The 19,001-nt window shown below is 42.0% G+C and overlaps 1 protein-coding gene across 12 annotated transcripts in view; it reads right to left on the bottom strand.

The window, feature by feature from the left end:
• DOCK10 (dedicator of cytokinesis 10) overlaps positions 1-19,001 on the bottom strand; it is a 280,915-nt gene that overhangs the window by 168,480 nt on the left and 93,434 nt on the right. The window contains exon 1 of one of the 12 annotated variants that reach the window (XM_027119935.1): positions 2,698-2,920. The exons of 10 other annotated variants lie outside the window; for them this stretch is intronic. In XM_027119935.1, the coding sequence (XP_026975736.1) occupies positions 2,698-2,802 (105 nt within the window). In that variant the 5' untranslated portion in view covers positions 2,803-2,920. Of the gene's footprint in view, positions 1-2,697; positions 2,921-19,001 lie in introns of those variants that run through there. One more of the 12 variants, XM_027119936.1, reaches the window with a different exon arrangement.

Here is a 19,001-nt window from a genome sequence, read left to right as displayed (position 1 = left end):
CTCCACAATTATACCCCACTTCCTCTGCCCTTGGAAATGGAGACATTTTACTTGGTTTTATTAATACTGCATAACACTCGCAACTCATAACTTTTTACAACGTTCAAATCATGTTCAGAACCCACATGATCGAAATGAATTCCAGTAAACAATCTTAAGACAGGGCAGGTATTGTTAGGAACATTTTACGGAAGGGGCAGCTGAGGCTCAGAGCGATTTAAGTAACCTGCCCAAGGTCACATGGATCGTGGGCGAGACAGTCAGAATTACCCCCTAGCCCTCTAATTACATGTTTCACTTTCTTGGAGTCTCTTTTTTTTTCTAAAATGAAAGCCCGGGATAATACCTAAGGATGGATTGAGCAATCCCCTACTCAACAGAAGAGACAACCTGTGAAAGAAGATATGCCTATCTTAGGAGGACCAAAGGCAGGCAACGGCAGCAGGGAGTCCCAGTGCCTTCTACAGAAGAAAGCGAATCGCTGTATGAATGATCTTAATTAAACGTGAATGCACAGCTACTGAATGCTGTGGGAAAACACTCCATCCTTACTGGCTGCTTTCCCCATAGTTCTCAGTAGCAATACCTTCAAATGCAATTAAGATAATTCATGGAGTGATTAGCTTCATTATACGGAGACACACCAGGGACTGTCCTAATGCCAAATCCTGTGTGTGGGCTCTGTAAGATAGACTCATTCTTCTGTGTGTTATCTCTTTTAGTGGACACAAAAAGAAGTAAACCTATGGTGACATAACCCTTGGAACTTCTAAATTCCACTGAGAGAAAGGCAGCTAGGAAATTAACATTTTGGGGACTGGTCTGAGGGTTAACATATCTCAAACCAAACAAGTTTTCAAACACTTATCCTCTAACAGGCTGATGGTAAACAACCTATGAGGCTTTTATGGGGCTGGTAGAGAAGTCACAACTGAGCAGCCTGTGGGGCCAGTGGGGACCAAGAGGTTAGGTTCTGAGCTCTGCATATTCCCATTATGAAACACTGAGTGGAAAGACCCGGGCACATCCCAAGGTCAAGGGGGTCAATTACCCATGTTTCCCAGTGGGAGACATGTACTACTAAGATCCTGTGGTAGAAATAGCAAGGCATCAATCCTATGAACCAGACCTCCAGTAAATTCTACTCCCATTAAATTACCACCAGATAGACTGTAGGTATAAAGACAACCACTATTACTTGAGACGGAGTATTCCGTGCCTGATTCTGGCCTATCAAAGACTGAGTGACTCTTCATTAATTTGATTATTCATATTTATTCAATGACTATTCATAAACAATCACTATATTATCAAATGTATATATTTTTTAAAGCTGTTCTGTTTCTAGATTAAAGGTGTTTATATAAACAAAAAGATTATGTACCTCTAGAGCAGTAGCTCTCCACCTGGAATATCACCCTCCCTGCCCAAGGTGACATTTGGCAATGTTTGGAGACATTTTTGCTTGTCAAAATGGGGCAGAGCTTTCCACCAGCATCTAGTGGTTAAGGCCCAGGATGTCACTAAATATTGTACAGTGCACAGGACAGCCCCAAACAACAAAGAACTCTGCAACCCAAAATGACAGTATGCTGAGCTGAAGAACCCCTGCCTTGAAGAAAAGCAAGCAAAACTTGAACCACCTGGTAAAATAAACATTCCTGTAAAAAGAGCTACCCAATCATGTTGTTGTAGCCATTTATCATATAAAGTGGGCCACATTACATGTGAGTCACTGAAGCTCTAGCCATCCACCCTGATACTCAGCTACCCATAGTTCTTACAGATAGAAATCTGGAATTCTGTAATAAGTACACGTTTCCAGATTTCTCATTTTAAGAATGCTAAAGCAGAAACATTTTTTAACAATAGACAAAACCAAATCTTTCTACCTTTAAAACTTACCAATTTTTCCTCTCTTCCTTGGCTCATTGAATTAAATACTTATTTACATTTCCCGTCCTATTTTGGGTTGCTCTTTCTAAGAACTTTAAAACAAATCATGAGTGGTACATGATAAAAATAGAGCAGTAATACTTTTTTTAAAACACAACTGTAGGGACTTCCCTGGTGGCCCAGGGGTTAAGAATCTGCCTGCCAATGCAGGGGACACAGGTTCGAGCCCTAGTCCACGAAGATCCCACATGCCGCGGAGCAACTAAGCCCATGTGCCACAACTACTGAAGTCCAGGCGCCTAGAGCCCGTGTTCCGCAACAAGAGAAGCCACTGCAATGAGAAGCCCGTGCACCACAACGAAGATCCAACACAGCCAAAAATAAATAAATAAAATAAATTAAAAAAAAAACAACACACAACTGTATACAAGTCATCAATTGGGTCTTAATTGAGGCAATGGTAGGCTTTTCTTTAAAACAGAGAATATTCTAGTAGCATTTTAACCATTTAAATCCTGTATCAACATGTTTTAAAATAATGATGGAAGTAATTCCAATATTCCAAATAAGTCAGTAATGTTTTAGCTACTTCCAACCTCTTCCAATATGTTTTAAAGTAATGATGGAAGTAATTAAAAAATAATGATGGAAGTAAAAAAGGATATTTATGAACTGGGTTGAACATTCTGTTCCAAGACTTTGCCCATAGCCTAGGTTAGCATACCACTCCAGAGCTATCTTTTTTTTTTTTTTTTAAAGTATTAAGAAAAGATGGAAAGCAAACAACATTCAGATACCTACAGAGCTAAATCTGTGGATTTCTTCTTGATTTTTTCTCCTCATTGTTCGTCTCTTCTTCCAAAATTCACTGGGATCCCGTTTAAAAACCTTTCCTCGGAAGCTCATTGTATTGTTATTTGAGTGGCAAGATATTTAAAAATATCAATTTCTTTAAGCCTCTTGCTTCTGAAGCGTCACCAGGCCGAACAAATTTTTCTTCTCCGGTAAAAAGGGAAATGCTCATGCTACATTAACATAACTGAATAGAGAGGAAAAGAAAACCGACAAGTTACTGCTTCCTGTGAGTGAGTAACTACCAGCTGTTCAGAAGCGCTTTTGTGCATTTATTCTCCCTAATCACCTGCTTTAAAGCAGGATGAAAAACACAAAATAACTTTGGATGTTTAAGAGAATTGCTCACAGCTAAATAAACCATAGGATGTAAACTCCCCTTGGAACCAAGTCAAGACTGAATCAAAGAGCTAATTTACGGTAGGCTGCCATGTCTGTCAGTGTAACAGCCATCCAAACTTTATCACTGTGGCTAGATCCCAAAGGTGAACTGTAATAATCAGCTGGTCATGTATGCGTAGATTACATTAACAGTCTTTCCAGGGAGGTGCCCAAGAGGATCACTTAGGCACAAGGGGAAAATATTAGAATTCTATTTATATTAGTCATCTAGATACAGAAACTGTGCTTTACTAATATTTAACATAACACATTGACATGGACACCTTCATTCTCTACGTCAAATGGTTACATATAGTCAAATAGTTAATTCCCTAATCTTTAGATCTTTACTCCCTCTCTCTGGGACAATTTAAAAGTGCACCTCTCCCCTCAAACCCACCCCAGTGCTACTTCCTGTTTTATTTTCCCCCACGGCACTTACTAGCATGTGACACTACTATGCATTTTCCTTATTTTACTCATGGACTGTCATCCTCCACTAGAGTCTATGCCACAAGAGTGTGGGAATTTTTTTGCTTCATTCACTGTGTCTTCAGTGATCAAAACCATGCCTGGCTTCCAGAAGATTCTCAGTATATATATATAATTGTTTAATAAAAGAATAAATGAAGGACATAAATATTGTGCTTAACAATGAACCCTGTCCCCTATGTATATTGTGTTTTGAAATATTAGCTACTGGCAAGGACTATATAATTTATAAATACACACAGAAGATGGGAGTGCAGCCAACTTTTTCCTACAAAGTGCATGAGATAGGAAATATCTGGAGGCCACAGGACTAGGAAATAATTGATTAGATTAAACATTAGAAAGCTGGGTTCCAAAAAACGATTGTTGTGGGAGACGTTCATTCAGTTTCTTCAAGAGTTTGTTTCTTCATCTGCAGGGTGGACCCCCACAACGGAGGTGTCCATCGGTGTGATGTAGGTGCTAAAGGAACCATTGCTTGTCTAGGAAGCACTCTGGGGTTTAAAAGATGGTTGAAGGAATATTTCCATTGAGGACTGATCTTCACAACCACCGAGACACAAGCTCCTACCAGCTCTCCCAGGAGATGAGTCCTGAGCAAGGGGCATTTTGAAGGGAGTAACTGTCAGGGAGTCAGTTCCACAGACACTTGTTGGGGCATCTTCGCACAGAGGGCAGTGTGACGTGCAGTGTGGACGCAAGCACGAAGCTTAACCAGGAGAGCAATTTCTGCAAAAGGCTCTCAGTATTCTGGGAGTTTGGAACTTTAAGAAAGAAAAATAACAAGGCTGCTATTGCATTCGTGTCTTAGCTGGAAGCAGGACTCAGGGTACAGATGGGAATGGGGAGAGCGACCAGAGGAAGGGAACAATGGGTAAACACAATGAGTCGGGGGTTTTGTGGGGGGCTTTTGCTCCAGAGCCTTGCCTTCTCTTTCTAGAGCTCAACACGGTTAATGGTGCAGGCCCCGATGTCTTCCATGGATATGCCAACTTGTCACCTAGGAGTGAATGGTCCCACGTATCCATGTGGCTTTTCCTCAGCTTCCTTCAGTCTTTACTTGAAATGTCTCTTCCTCAGAAAGCCTCCTCTGATGGCTTTGAATGCTCCTCCCTTGCCTTTTTGTGTGTGGGGGGAGGGGGTCCTAGACAAGATGGGGTAAGAAGTTCATATCTCACCCTGAGAAGCCACTTCTGCAAGCATAGCTATGATTCTGTAATGAAGGCGGCTATCCTCAAGGAAGCTCCCACTTAACCAGCTAGTTCCAAAGACAAGGCACTAATAGATGCCATTTGCTTATTTAATAAGCCTCATTATTGATTATTATTTAATCTGTAATAAGCCTTCATCTTTATCATGGTTGCCTTATCCTGACATAGGCCATTTCCCAATAGTATTTCCCCAATGAAGACCAGATTTAATTGATGCACATACGTATCCCCCAGACTCTAGCCTCTTGTGCACCTCTACCTTCTCATGCAGAGATTTGTACAAGACAGGCAAAAAGAGATACCGCTCATTCCTTGCCAAAGTATGGAGACCAAGGAAGCTTCTTTCAAAAACTGAGAAAAATAGCAAGATGCTACAAAAATAACAACTGAGGAGGTAAACTATATTGTTATTCTGTAATTGGTTTAAGTAGGCATCCGAAGATTCCACAGAGCAGAAGGCCTCTGGATCCATGGTCATGGGATGTATAGAAATTCCACTGTCTGTCTTTCGCCCTTATCAACGTTCACACTCTGAGTAACTCTTTGGCCTCTGTTGGATGAGCAGGTACATTATAGCACATGCATAATTTTCAGATTTAACTTTCTTCCTTATATGATGAGAGTCTGCCTTTTTGGGTCACCTGATTTCCCGAGTATGTATGATTACGTTTCTATTTTAATAGCTGAAAGTCGTATTCCACAACCCTTTCAGCTCATGGACCTGTTTGAGAATCTAACAAAACTGGACTCACTCAGCAGGAAAATGTAAGGACTCAGAAAATGTGTGTGCATGGTAGGGGGTCACCAATCTCTGAGGTCCATCTGGGGACCCGCTTATTCATGTTACCCTAAATCCCTAGCTCACAGCTTTAGAAGATAGGAACGTTGTCTTATAACGAAGCATTTAATAATCTTGAGCAACTCGTAAGTGACTTCCTCTCTTTCTATCTAACAGTTGCATCTCGTCTCTCCTCTATTCCTCTTTAGGCACCACAGTTCTTTATCCTGGAGTCCCTCCCACTTCCCGACTTCTGCAATGTGAGAATGACTCATTTCTCTCCTTGCTAAGCTGTTGATTGCAGCTACCTTTAACATTGGCAAAAGGAGGCATTGCCGGGCAGTATATGGGAATGTCAGAAAGACATAACCTGTGGTGACTGCAAAGGAGGAGAAAATCTAGTAGCATGGAGTTCAGTGCTCCATGGGATGGCACAGTTGAGCTTCTACTGAGCTCCTTGATTTCAGACCAAGTCTGTTTCTCCAGCATACTGGAGCAACTTCTGCTTAAGTTCGGACACTTGTTGACAACCAAAGAACCTAACTAGGGCACTGGGCAAGAATGGGCAATAAAGAGAAATCAGAGATTAGCTGGCTCAATCACAAGGAATCACTGTCAAGTTCATTAGTAAAGAAATCTGGTACCAATCAATGATCAGAATTAATTACTATACTCAAGGCATTGCTGTGCTTCATGAGAAATATGTAATACTCTTCCTAGTCTTGAGAAGCTTGTACCTGACAGAGGAGTTCACTAAAGTGTAAAGGAGACTGGGAAAGCTTTATAATAAAGACAGGACCTAAGGGAGACTTTGAATAGGTTTGAGTCAAATAGATGGGAGAAGGGTAAAGGATACTCTAGAAAAGAGGAATGTAGCATAGAGAAGGCATAAGATACAATGGTTAAAACCGTGGCATCTGGAATCTGCTTAGAGGCAGCTCCTGGGTCCATGCTTCCTAACTATATCCTATATCCTCAGGCAATACTTACCCTCTCCAGGCCTCAGTTTTCTCATCTGTAAAATAGGGAGAGCGTAGTAGATACCTCACAGAGTTTTTGTGAGTATAAATGAGATGACACTTTAAAATTTCAACTCATTGCCTGGTATAGTTACCATAACTGTTCGTTATCACAGAAACTAAGAAGCAGGCCAAGAAAGAATATTTAAGAAAAAAAAATGTCATGAAGAACCTAGGGGTAAGACAGGAATAAAGACACAGACCTACTAGAGAAGGGACTTGAGGATATGGGGAGGGGGAAGGGTAAGCTGTGACAAAGTGAGAGAGAGGCATGGACATATATACACTACCAAATGTAAGGTAGGTAGCTAGTGGGAAGCAGCCACATAGCACAGGGAGATCAGCTCGGTGCTTTGTGACCGCCTGGAGGGGTGGGATAGGGAGGGTGGGAGGGAGGGAGACGCAAGACGGAAGAGATATGGGAACATATGTATATGTATACCTGATTCACTTTGTCATAAAGCAGAAACTAACACACCATTGTAAAGCAATTATACTCTAATAAAGATTAAAAAAAAAAAAAGTAGGAAGTCCAGTTTGTCGATAGCCAAGGGCTGAGTAGGAGAATAGAGGCAGAAACAATTGAAAACAGAAGCCAGGACCAGTTCATGGAAGGCTTTAAATGCTAAGATGCTGAAAGGTTCCATCGTATCCCAAAAGCCATGCAAAGTCACTAAAGGATTTTTTTTTTTTTTAAACATCTTTATTGGAGTATAATTGCTTTACAATGGTGTGTTAGTTTCTGCTTTATAACAAAGTGAATCAGTTATACATATACATATGTCCCCATACCTCTTCCCTCTTGCATCTCCCTCCCTCCCGCCCTCCCTATCCCACCCCTCTAGGTGGTCACAAAGCACCAAGCTGATCTCCCTGTGCTATGCGGCTGCTTCCCACTAGCTATCTACTTTACGTTTGGTAGTGTATATATGTCCATGCCACTCTCTCACTTTGTCCCATGGATTTTTGAATTATGATTAAAGTAGTGCCTTTGGAAGAGTCATCTGATAATTACACGTAGGCTAGATTTTGGGGAGTATGATCCCGAGTAGTAGTCTGCATTAACCCGGATATTAACATAGAGTAGTGGAGGGCAGAAAACTTGGCATCAGAATCATAACCACAGACTTCACAGATGAAGATCTGGCAATTAAATGGAAAATGAATGATAGCTGAAATTTATCAAGCAAGTACTAGGTGCTGGGTGCTGATCTAAATATTTATAGTGCCTTATTTAAACCATGCAACAACCCTGTGAGGTAAGTATTACTATTACTGTTATCACCACTTAGTTTTACAGAGGAAGATACTTGGGTCTTGGGAAGTTAAGCAATTGGTCCAAGGTTCCAAAACAAGTAAGTAGCACAGCTGGGATTTAAACCCAGGCAGTCCAGCTCCAGAGCTCATGCCCCTAATCAGAAGAGAGGTCCAAAGATGCCAGTAGGTTTCTGAGTCTGGCCATCAAGGAGATGGATAATATGTCTGAGGGAAAAAGGGTGGCAAGAAGAGAGGACTTCTTTTCCACTAATGCTGATTTAGACATGTCAAGAAGATAGAAAAATGGGCATTTTCAGCACCACTGTTATACGTGTGCCTGGAACTCAGGAAAGAGTCAGGACTGGAGATATCCAGGTGAAAGTCATCGAAAGAGTTAAAATTGAAAATCTAAAAGTAAACTGAATTTTTGGAGAACAGAGTAGCATAAAATTGAGAACATAATCCTGAAATTCTTTTATATATGATAAATAGAAGGCAACTTAGGAAACTGAGAAGGCATAGGGATACTGGGGGGAAACTAGCAGGGCAGTGTGGTGTCCAGATGCACTGAGGAAGGGAGTTTAAGGAGGGTGACACACGGCATCTGGGCAGAGATGGAGGTAGGACCCAAGGATGTCCAAAAAGATCCAGCATGAGAGATAAGCAAGATGAAAACTAAAGACCTTGCAGTCTTGGATCCAGACAGATCTATATTTGAATCCTCTTCCGCCACCTACTAGATAACCTCCAGCAAGTTACGTGACCTCTGTCTTCCCATTTCTTATATTTACAATGGAGCAATTAGTGTACAGCTTACAAGACTGTCATGAAATAATATATGTTATTACTCAGCATTGAGAAAAAAAATACACACGTGTATATATAATTGCTAAGATTCCTATGTATGCATATATGTAAAGTATTACTTATTGACTATGATTGGTATTTACCAGGTCTAGCTAGGTACGTATTCACGTATAGACACACCTATATATGCATATGCATGTACATAACAAAATACACAGACGCATGAATTCTTATATGTGTCTTCAGAGTCTGGCTCCATGGTGTCCAGAAAGAGAAACTAAGTTTGCAATTTTCAGTAGATAAGAGTCCAGGTATTTGGAATTTAATTAAGATGGTAAGTCTTCACCATGTTTTAGAAGAAATAGGAATTTGAATGCTAAGATATCAGAAATTTGAGGAAAAGTTCTAGTAGTCTGTATTAGTTTTCTATTGCTGCTGTAACAGATGACCACACATTTATTGCCTTAAATCAACACCCACTTGCTGTCTCATAGTTTTTGTGGGTCAGAAATCCGGGTATGATACAGCTCAGCTGATTCTCCACTTAGAGCCTCCCAAGGCTGAAATCCAAGTGTCAGCAGGGTGGTGTCCCTTTCTGGAGGCTCCAGAGGGGACACTGGTTCCAGGCTCATTCAGGTTGTTGGCAGAATTCAATTCCTTGCAGTTGCAGGACTGAGGTCCCAGTTTCCTGCTGTCTGTCAGCCAGGGGTCATTGTCAGCTTCTAGAGGCCACCTGCATTCTCTGGCCCATGGCCCCTTTCTAAGCCAGCAACAATGGGTTGAACCCTTCTGAAATCTCTCTGACTTTTCCTTTTCTCCTAAATATCTCTTCTCTGCATCTTTCTACTGTAGCTGGAGAAAAGTGTTGGCTCTTAAGGCCTCATGTGTTTCGATTGGTTCCACCCAGACGATCTAGGATAATTTCTGTATTTTAAGGCCAGCTGATAAGTAACCTTAATTTACATCCACAAAGTGCCTTCATAGCAGTACTAAGATGAGTGTTTCATTGAAGCACCAGAGAGTCCTGCTGAAGGGGAGAGGTATCTTTAGAAAACTGTCTCTCGCACAGTCTTATTCTGGACCACAGCTTGCTTTTTACACCTATCTTTTGAAGACAATGTTAACATTAAGAATGCACTGAGAAGAAGATGTAGGCAGGACAGTACTTGGCCTTTGAATTTCTGTTGAACAGTGAGGTGGGATGCAGGTTTCAGTGGAGGCAAGAAATGAGTGAGAGGAAACAGACATCTGGCTTATAGGTCACTTCCTGGAAAAAGCTGGCAGTGAAATAAGGTGAGAAAGAAAATCGTAGTTGTGGGGAGGGAGGGCAGAACCAAAGAGACAAATTTAGATGATGGGTATTGGTGAAGTAATCAAATACATAAACACAGAAAACAAAGGCTATAAGCTAAAGGCAACACGCTCTGAGGTCATCTCTAAAATGTTTATGTTTGCACTGTATTTGAATAGGCTGTACAAACAGCAAATGACGTCCTCGAGGAATCTAAGAAACCAGAGGACAGAGATTTTTGTTTCGTTGAAAACACATCTGAACCTACTTAATAAACATTACTGAGAAAGTACCGTTAGAGATGCAGAGTAACTGAAACCCTGGTGGCTAAGACTTATACAGCCACACACGACATCATACTTGAATCCACAAAACCTAATTTGAGCAGCTGGTAAAGTACTTTCTGTTCATTTCCACCTGCTTTCTTTACTTGCTTCTCAACCCATCTTAACTTTATTCCAATGTATTTTACCTGTGGAGCTTTTGAGCGTTTATACTTCCTTGTTAGAGAACGTTTAGATAACGCATTTCATTTCATTTTTCTCTGCCATTTCCAATAGATCTTCCCTTTGCCTGAGGGTTTGTGTGCTTTACAGCCTTTCTCTCATAGGATGAAACAAGGCTGGTCCATAGCGCTTCTCTAGGTTCTGCTCACCACTGTCTACTTTGTTTAAAGGAAGTAAAGCACCAGTAGCTACTTCCTCCCTCACTGTGGTCTCGCCTGAGCCTGGCCCCAGGCAGAAGTGCTTCTGTAGCTCGTAGCACTGAGGCTCACTGCTTCTGGCTACAAAGGTCAGGGCTGAATGGCTCTGAGTTACCTATGAGACAGGCTTAGATAGCTCAGGGGAGTTTCACTGAGCATGACAAAACCTCATATTTCTAAGTGCAGAGCTTTCAGTGGGCAGTGTCTGTGGAATTCAGCAGTTTTTTTGTGTGTCTGCTAAACTCTAATGCAAATCACATTAGTTTTAGTATTAAATATTTAGAAATTTCACGGAAAATAAAGAGAGCCCTGCAACATGAATTGCACTGAGGGAGAATGTAGACATGCCAAAAATAGAAACAGACTGCAGTTGTGTGTGTGTGCGTGCATGGTGTGTGCTGAGTGTGTGACATGTTTGTTGTGTGTGTGTACACATGCGTAGCATAAACGATCTTTACTGCATTAAAATAATTTAGGGTATTCCTTTCATGGCCCTTCAAAGATGTATTAAGTTGTAATAATATTTGTTTATATTATTGAACTTAAGTAGGTCTCAGGAGGTAAGAATTCCCACTTAATCAGGATTTCATGGGGACAAGGGGGTTAAAGAACTCATTGCTTACAGTTTAGTGAGCCCATCTTAGAATCTAATAGCAATCAGTCAAGGGGTTTTAGTTTTTTCTTTTTAATCCTGGACTTTATCATTGGTCACAGCCTTCCACTAGGAAAAATATTATAGCCTGTATATACTCATATATCTTACCAGTAAGCATCCTGATACAATATTTAGGAAATGAGGAAAACTGATTTTAATTTTACCCTTTTTTCTCAGTTTCCTGATGGGTATATAGGCACTCAGCATCCATGTCGAAGTTTTTTCTGCTTTATGGTAAAGGCCTCCAACCACCCTCAAGAAGTAGCTTTAGCTTGGTCTGCTGCAAAATGGGAAATCCCTAAGAAGCAAGAATTCATGCTTCTGGAGACCACATTTTAACTCACTCCCCCATGCCACCAAGCTCAGAGCCAGAGCATAACAACATGACAATAATAACAACAAGAAACATACAAAAGCTAACATATGATTTTTTAAGCTTATGTCTCACACGAATAATACAGCCTGGATTGTTAATGTTCTTTAAAATGTTGTTTAAAAAGTCACGCAGCTAATTCTACACCTAGAATATAGTGCTCTCTTTCCATTAAAAACATAATCAACCACCAAACAACTTATTTTCCCTGGACTATTTTTCTCTGTCTTTTAACAAAGACTGAAAGGCATTCTGGGTTGAGGCAGACGATTTCTCTCACAAATGATCAAGTGAAAGGACACAAATGGGAGTTGAGGGTTCAAATCAATGCTATTATCATTGATCTGCTAAGGACTGCTGCCCGACAGTAACTTCCCCCTGGAGACACATGCATCTCTCTGCTGGCTGGCTGGATCCCATGCGAGCCTCCCACTGCTGGCAAAGTGAACTACAGACCTGAGTTATTTCTTTTAAAATAAAACAAGCACCCCAAATTGCCCTCCTCTAGTCTTTCCAATTGCTAATTACCTTGCTTTCAATATGAATGTCACCCAATGTTTAATAATTACCTTGAAAATCACGTGTTTATGGAAGCGCCAAGGTCTTTCCAATCTGTGAAGCTCCAATGGAAAAATTGGTTAATTCATATAACATCAGTATTACATATGTTTTAGTCTCGTGGTAGTCTTTTTGTTTCTGTTTGGTTTGGTTTGAACTGCAGATGGATGTGTCTTTACAAAGGGAGGGCGATAAGGCATTCTTACCTAAGCAATTCTGACGAGGAAATAGATTGCCACGTACGTGCCAACCCCTGAACATGCAAGCGACCAACCGTTCAGACCAAGGACTGCTTGCTAGTGGCGCTGACTGATAGTCTAGCTGCAATTTCTGCAACCTGGATGCCCCACAAACCGTTCGTTTAATAGTGTCATAATGCATTTATCTTTTCTAAGGCCTCTGTAAGGAGGCCTTAAAAAAGCTAATGCAATACTTTGATTTAAGTGTTTAATGCCCTGCATTGTAGGAATTGGAGAGTCATGGATGGGTCTTGGCTTTTCAATCAAGAGCTTCTTTGTGTCTTACAGAGGATTAACTGTTGGATTTTCTTTATTTAGCTGTGCACACTAGAGTACATTCTTGACCTTTGGATGTGCAGTAGCTCATCAAGGTCCCCAATTAAAGGACAAATTGACTTCTTGCTTTTTGTTCTGCACCTCTCCAGGTGGACACAGGAAAAACAACAGGAAAATGAAGATTGGATGGTTCTGAAAAGGGCGCTAGTATCTATCGAATCTGGTTTATGAGAATGGGTACAAATGCTGAGAGGCTCTGAGGACATTCCCTAGTCCTGGTCCAGTGCCAGATATCAGTGATAGAGGGGATTAAGTCAGGGTGCCCACCCTCAGTCCAGGCGGGAGATCACCGTACACACAAAACAACGACAGAAGTATAAGAACGCAGAAACGAAGTGTCAAGTGAAGAGAGCATGAGGTTAAGGTCAAGGGGGACTTCATACAGGCATGGAGACTTGAGTCCGGGCCTGAACAATGGTAGTGAGACAGGAGACAGATGGGCCCCAGGCCGAGGAGCTTGTCCCTTGCGGAGAGATACTCCAAGAGGAAGATAATAGCAGGAGAATAATGAGAGGAGCTGAGCCCTACCCAGGTAAAAGATAAAAGACCACATATTCATCATTCTCGAAGTCAAGGAGACCTTCCCGACTACACAGGCACAGAAAGGTGCTTGAAGGTCAGAAAGGGAGAGGAGGCACCCCATAGAAGGTGATGTCAACCTAGGTATAGGTCTCTTCACTAGAATCCACCTTGGCTAAGAGATATGCCCACACACATGTGAGGACCCTGAGATGTACAAAATACAGACGCAGAACCAGGCAAAGCAAGATGACTGGCCAACGGAAGCCTGGAAGAAATGCCCCATATAAGTGATTCAAACTACCACAAGGGCGTGACTCTCTGAGTCCACCCGTGTGTGCCTATTCACACACACTCTTTTTTCCTCCTAATAAACACTTTACTTGTTTCACTACTTTCTCTTTGTGGGAATTCATTTCTACAAAGCCGAAGGGCCAGGGCCTTGTCACTGGCCACTGGCCTAGTGGCTAGGATTCAGCGCTCTCACTGCCGCGGCCTGACATCCATCTCTGGCCGGGAACCGAAATCCTCCTTCCATCCGCTGCAGGCCGAGGCCACCCGAGATCAGTAGGACTTCGAACGTCACCTTTATAAGAACCCCCACAGCAGGCATTCTCCAGTATATGCAAGAATCACACGGGAAGGTGGTTAAAACTGTGGATTCCTGAGCTTATCCAGGACCTCAGTAGGTCCAACAGGCGGTCCAGGGATCTGGCTTTGCTAACAAACATCCACGTGGTTCATTTGAAGATGCTACACGGACCACATTCTGAGAAACTATGACTCAGAAGCTGGTTCACCTAATTGTTTTCTTAAGTCAGAAGAATCATATAATAGTATCCAATGGGGCATCACTCCCAGGGCTGTTTTTCATTTCTTTTTACTAGACTCAAGTCTTATTTGTAAAATCAAATATTTCCTTTTCTCTAAGGTATACTCAAAAAGAGGCAGAATTAGCTGACCAGCTACATTGCCCTAAACATTTAGGAGACTGAGGAGAAAACCCTGGAGTGTAACTAGTTGTCGAAAACTGGGCCTTAGACGTGCCCCATCTGTCCTTCGATTTCACTTTGTTTCTTCTTCATTGGCTCTTTCTCTGCTTGGACTTTTGTAACCCTGGTCATACTGGCCTCTCAATTATTGTCTAAACAGATTTTCTTAAACTTGGCATTAGTGACATTTTGGGCCAGATCGTTCTTCTTGTAGGGGGTTGTCCTCTGCATTGCAGGATGTTTAGCAACATCCCTGGCTGGCCTCTACCCACTCGATGCCAGTAACCCCCCACCCCGGTCCCCTGCTGTGGCAGCCAACAATGTCTTCAGACATCATCACATGTCCTCTGGCGGGTGGGGGAAGGAGGGAAAAATCACTCCTGCTTGAAAATCTCTGGTCCAAATCCTAATGCAAATTATTCTGCCTCAGTATTGCTTTGATGATGGCTTTCAGGCCCAGAGATCTCAGGGCAGATGATGGAAGTTTCTCTTCAGATCAGAGTTAGCTCCTACTGAAAGCCAAGTTGAGAATCACTTGGCATTTAGGTCTTTTGTTCCTCCTTGTTTGGAGGAACCCCGGGGCTACTGACTTTCAAGTCAGTCCCCTCTCTTATCCTCTATATGCCTCAAAATCCCCCTATCGGAATTAGTCTATGAGTCTGGGTTTCTGTTCTGGGGGGTCCCTAATCAAGTGCAGCTATCACTTTTCTGGAAAAGAGCCGAAGCCATTAGAATCTTCAGTAACTTAGCATGATACACCATAAGAGGCAAGCTGACCACCTAGGCAAAGCCCCAAGGACGTGGAGATGAAGACAGACATTTTAACGGTGTGAAGGATAAAGCTGAGTGTGTGGTGTTTGCCATGGTGGGTAAGATCACTGTGCTGGAGTCAGTCGGCCTGCGTTCGATTCCTGGCCTTCCTGCTTACTTGCTGAGGGTCTCCAGACAAGTTACTCAACCTCTCTGAACCTGAGCTTTTCACCTGTAAAATGAAGGTAACCATAGTACCAGTTTCACTGAGAGCTGTGAGGCTTAATAAAAGAATATTTGCAAAGTGTTTAGCACAGTGCCTGGAATATAAGAAAATGCTCAAAAGATGTTAGCTTTAAGTTTGGTTGTGGCGAGGAGGGGTCTTAAGCTGGGCTGTGTGTATTGGGCGGGGGGTGCAGATGTCCCGGCTGTTCACGCACTGAGCTTGGAGAGGTGGGGTGGGAGCACAAGAGGGGTGCTAGCTGCTTTGAAAGCAGCAGTAAAAGGGAAAGGACCTTCCCAAAATGGAGGGAGTGGCTAGGAGACCCCCACGGCTTGGATGTGGATAATTAGGTTAAAAAGCCCCTCCTCCCATGCGCACTCCATCCTTCCACAACTGACCTCTTTGTGCTGTGTCTTGCAATACTGGTGATTTCATTTTGAAATCCCCACTGTGCACAACTACAAAAGCTTCCAATTATCCTATTTCTGTCATGTCCCTTCACCCCACACAAAAGACCCAAATGCCAAGGAAGTTAAAGAAAGCCAAGATTTAACCAATATCATATGATTTTTTTCAATCTTTTCATGGTTACTTTTCTGCCTAAGCGAGACTGTAAATTCCCAGAGCAATGAACAGTGTTGTCTTTATGTCTGAACCGTGCTGGGTCCCTTATTGGCATGCGGCAAATACCAACACTGTAATTACCAATTTGATGTTGTGAACAGAGAAAAGGGCATAGCACTTTCTTTTTCTCTTTCTTCTGCTTCTCCTTTCCCGCAACTTTCTGAGGCCACAGCAAGGTATTAAAGTACACTGACAAGGAGACATTTCATCTGACTTTGCTCCCATTTGCAAGGATGTCACAGATTGGGAAGGAGATACGTTACCTAGATTGTATCAAAAGATCTTTGGCAGCATTTAAAATTGGCCTCCCTCTTGCTTTGGTTGGCATTCAGGGTGATGGTTTCAGAAAACAGTTTTGAGTTTGTGTTCTCTTCTTATCTCTCTGTGCCCATAACAGCTGAGTGGAGACTGCCGTTGAGAAGTCATTTTGTCCTTCTAGGCAGAGTGCATCTGTGCTCACAGTGAGAAGAGCATCGGATGACAGTCAGGACTCCTGTATTCAAGAATCAGTCCATTCACTGATGGTCTAAGCAACCTTGGGCAAAGCAGTAACCTCTCTGGACGTCTTTGACCTAAAGCCTTTTTCATCTCTAAAATTTGTATGTTTTTAAATAAAACTTGTATTATCCATTTTCAGATAGTCTGATGACCGGCCTGAGAAAATAAGCTTTTTGTCTGTTTTATTTTAACCTCAACGGCCAATTGGAAAGGAAAGCAATCTTCAGTCAGAGCACCTCTTTCTGCACGCCAAGTCCAGATGGTGTACCCCCAAACGCTACCTGGGCCTCGCTCCCTGTTCCAGCTAGATTTCATTTCAGCAGTCAATAGCTGTGCCTTCTCACTAGATGGCATTGTCCTTGACGTGGCTCATAAACAGACCATTTAAAAGAATTCTGGCACTGTTCTCATACCCACTCGTTGTACTGACAGTCTCTGACTTTCCTATGAGACATCTCCTCTACCCCCTCATCTTCCAGAGCTCACCCAACAAGTGCTCTGACCACACCTGGATTAAAAAGACTCTTTTCTCTGAACTTGAGCCTTGAGAAGAATGACACAAAGATGTGGTATGTACCAAAGCCTGCCCCAAACCCTGCACGTTACAGCTCCAGGGGCCCTCCTCCTACTTCCTGTGTTTACGAGGCTTTCTAGTGAGTTCTGCCTCAGTCTGATGGGCTCGCTCCACCTTCACTCTTTATTCCCCTTGATTTAGCTCGAGCTATTTTGTTTGTAACCATATAATGTTTGCAACCATTTGTTTATTTCCTCCGTCAATGGGTGCAGATATCGTGCTAAGTATTTAGGGAAATCAGAAAAGTAAAGTAACTTCTTTGCTTTCACAGAGCTTAGAGGAGATAGTTTGGCACATGCTGTAATGAGACGTTTGTATTAGAAAGCCCTAAAAATCAAACAAAGAAAAATCTCAATATGCTTTCTCCAAATATTCTCTTAAGTGCTAAAACCAACAAAAAGCTCGTTACCTTTCCTTCCAAATACTATTTCACATGACTTTATCTAATAACGCTAATAACACGCTAATAACACCATCATCCATGTAGGTGATAAAATTGGGGACCTGATTCTCTTTTTTTTTTTAATTTAATTTTTATTTTCTGTTGGAGTGTAGTTGATTTACAATGTTGTGTTAGTTTCAGGTGTACAGCTAACTGATTCAGTTACACATATACATCTATCCAGATTCTTTCCAGATTCTTTTCCCACTGATTCTCCTTTTCAACGTCGCTTATCCCACATCTGCATAACCAGCCCATCACTAAACCTAATGATTATATATGTCCTCTTAATCTTCCCTCTCACTGCAGCCATTCTCCTGTTTAAAGCCAGGTTTGACCACGTCATTCCCCAGGTCAGAAGCCGTAAGTGGCATCCCCCTTGTCCATATTCGTGCTTCCCAAACTGTGCTCTGGAACTTCAAGATGTGTGGGCCAGTGTTCCAGATAAGAGATATTCAATGTCAAGTAAACTTGAGAAACAACGGATTGAACAAAGCTAAACTGGCCTTTTCACGGAAAAACTCTCAGAGCTTTAAATTTCCAATGTGCAATGTGAATCTCTCAAGGAGTGTGTACTAGGCAATATTTCCCACACTGATTTTCGCACAAAAGCATTTTCTTACAGAGCACTTATTATTCTCTGTCACATAGTCTGAGAAATGGTCTCTGCAACCAGCATTCGTAGTGAGCCACCTGGTGAGACAGAATTTAAAATATTTGAGAAAAAGAAGATGACAGCGGCTTCTTTTCCAGAGTTGAGAGAAATTGCAGGGGTTTACATGACAAAGCAGGAATGTCTGAATTAGGGCAGGTGCTGGGTTGCTTGGTGTTAAAACAGAAAGATGACAGCATGGTGGCTGGGTGACAGGGTGGCTGGTGGCTTCGGGGTAAGACTTCTCTACCTTTTCCAATTTTGGTCCTGTTCCTTCCCCAGAGTAAGCAGCAGCCCAGACGTCCACTTCTCCCAGGAGTGACTGTTCCGGGCACTTGTGCACATCAGTTAGAGAAACACACAACTCAAATAAATACTTAAAACAATTTGCTTAAATTGGACCAAAGGTAACATCTACTTAGCTGTGTGGCTTTGGGTTTATTGAACCTCTGTGAAATCTCAGCTTAACAGGATAAGGCAGGGACAGATTTTCATGGTTGTGTACTAAGCACTGAATAAGCACTGTAGTCAGCATGGAAAATAATTCATGACCCAGTTAAGGTGAAAACACGGATGTCTGAATCCTCCCTCCATCCCTGCCTTCCACCTTTCCCCTTCAAGGGTTGGCAATATCTCTAGTCCGGTTTGTAAACAGATTTTTAAAAGGATTTGTTGCATCTGATGCATTAGTATCCACATCTTCCACCTGCATTATGTTGCTGAAAATTACATTAAGTGTCAGATATGTATTACCACATTCCCCGCTTATTGTTTTACAGTCAAGAAAGGACAGTCTGACTTGTTATTATTCAATTATATCTGTGGAAATCTTTCTGAATTAGGAGTTGGAGTGCACAATTTCTCGAATTCAAAATATAA

Source organism: Aethalodelphis obliquidens, unplaced genomic scaffold (genome assembly GCF_003676395.1).
Source record: "Aethalodelphis obliquidens isolate GAN/ISIS:26980383/991018 unplaced genomic scaffold, ASM367639v1 scaffold2, whole genome shotgun sequence".
NCBI classification, from domain to species: domain Eukaryota; kingdom Metazoa; phylum Chordata; class Mammalia; order Artiodactyla; family Delphinidae; genus Aethalodelphis; species Aethalodelphis obliquidens.
The sequence above is the reverse complement of the archived record's forward strand: the minus strand, read 5'-3'. Positions and strand labels throughout refer to the sequence as shown.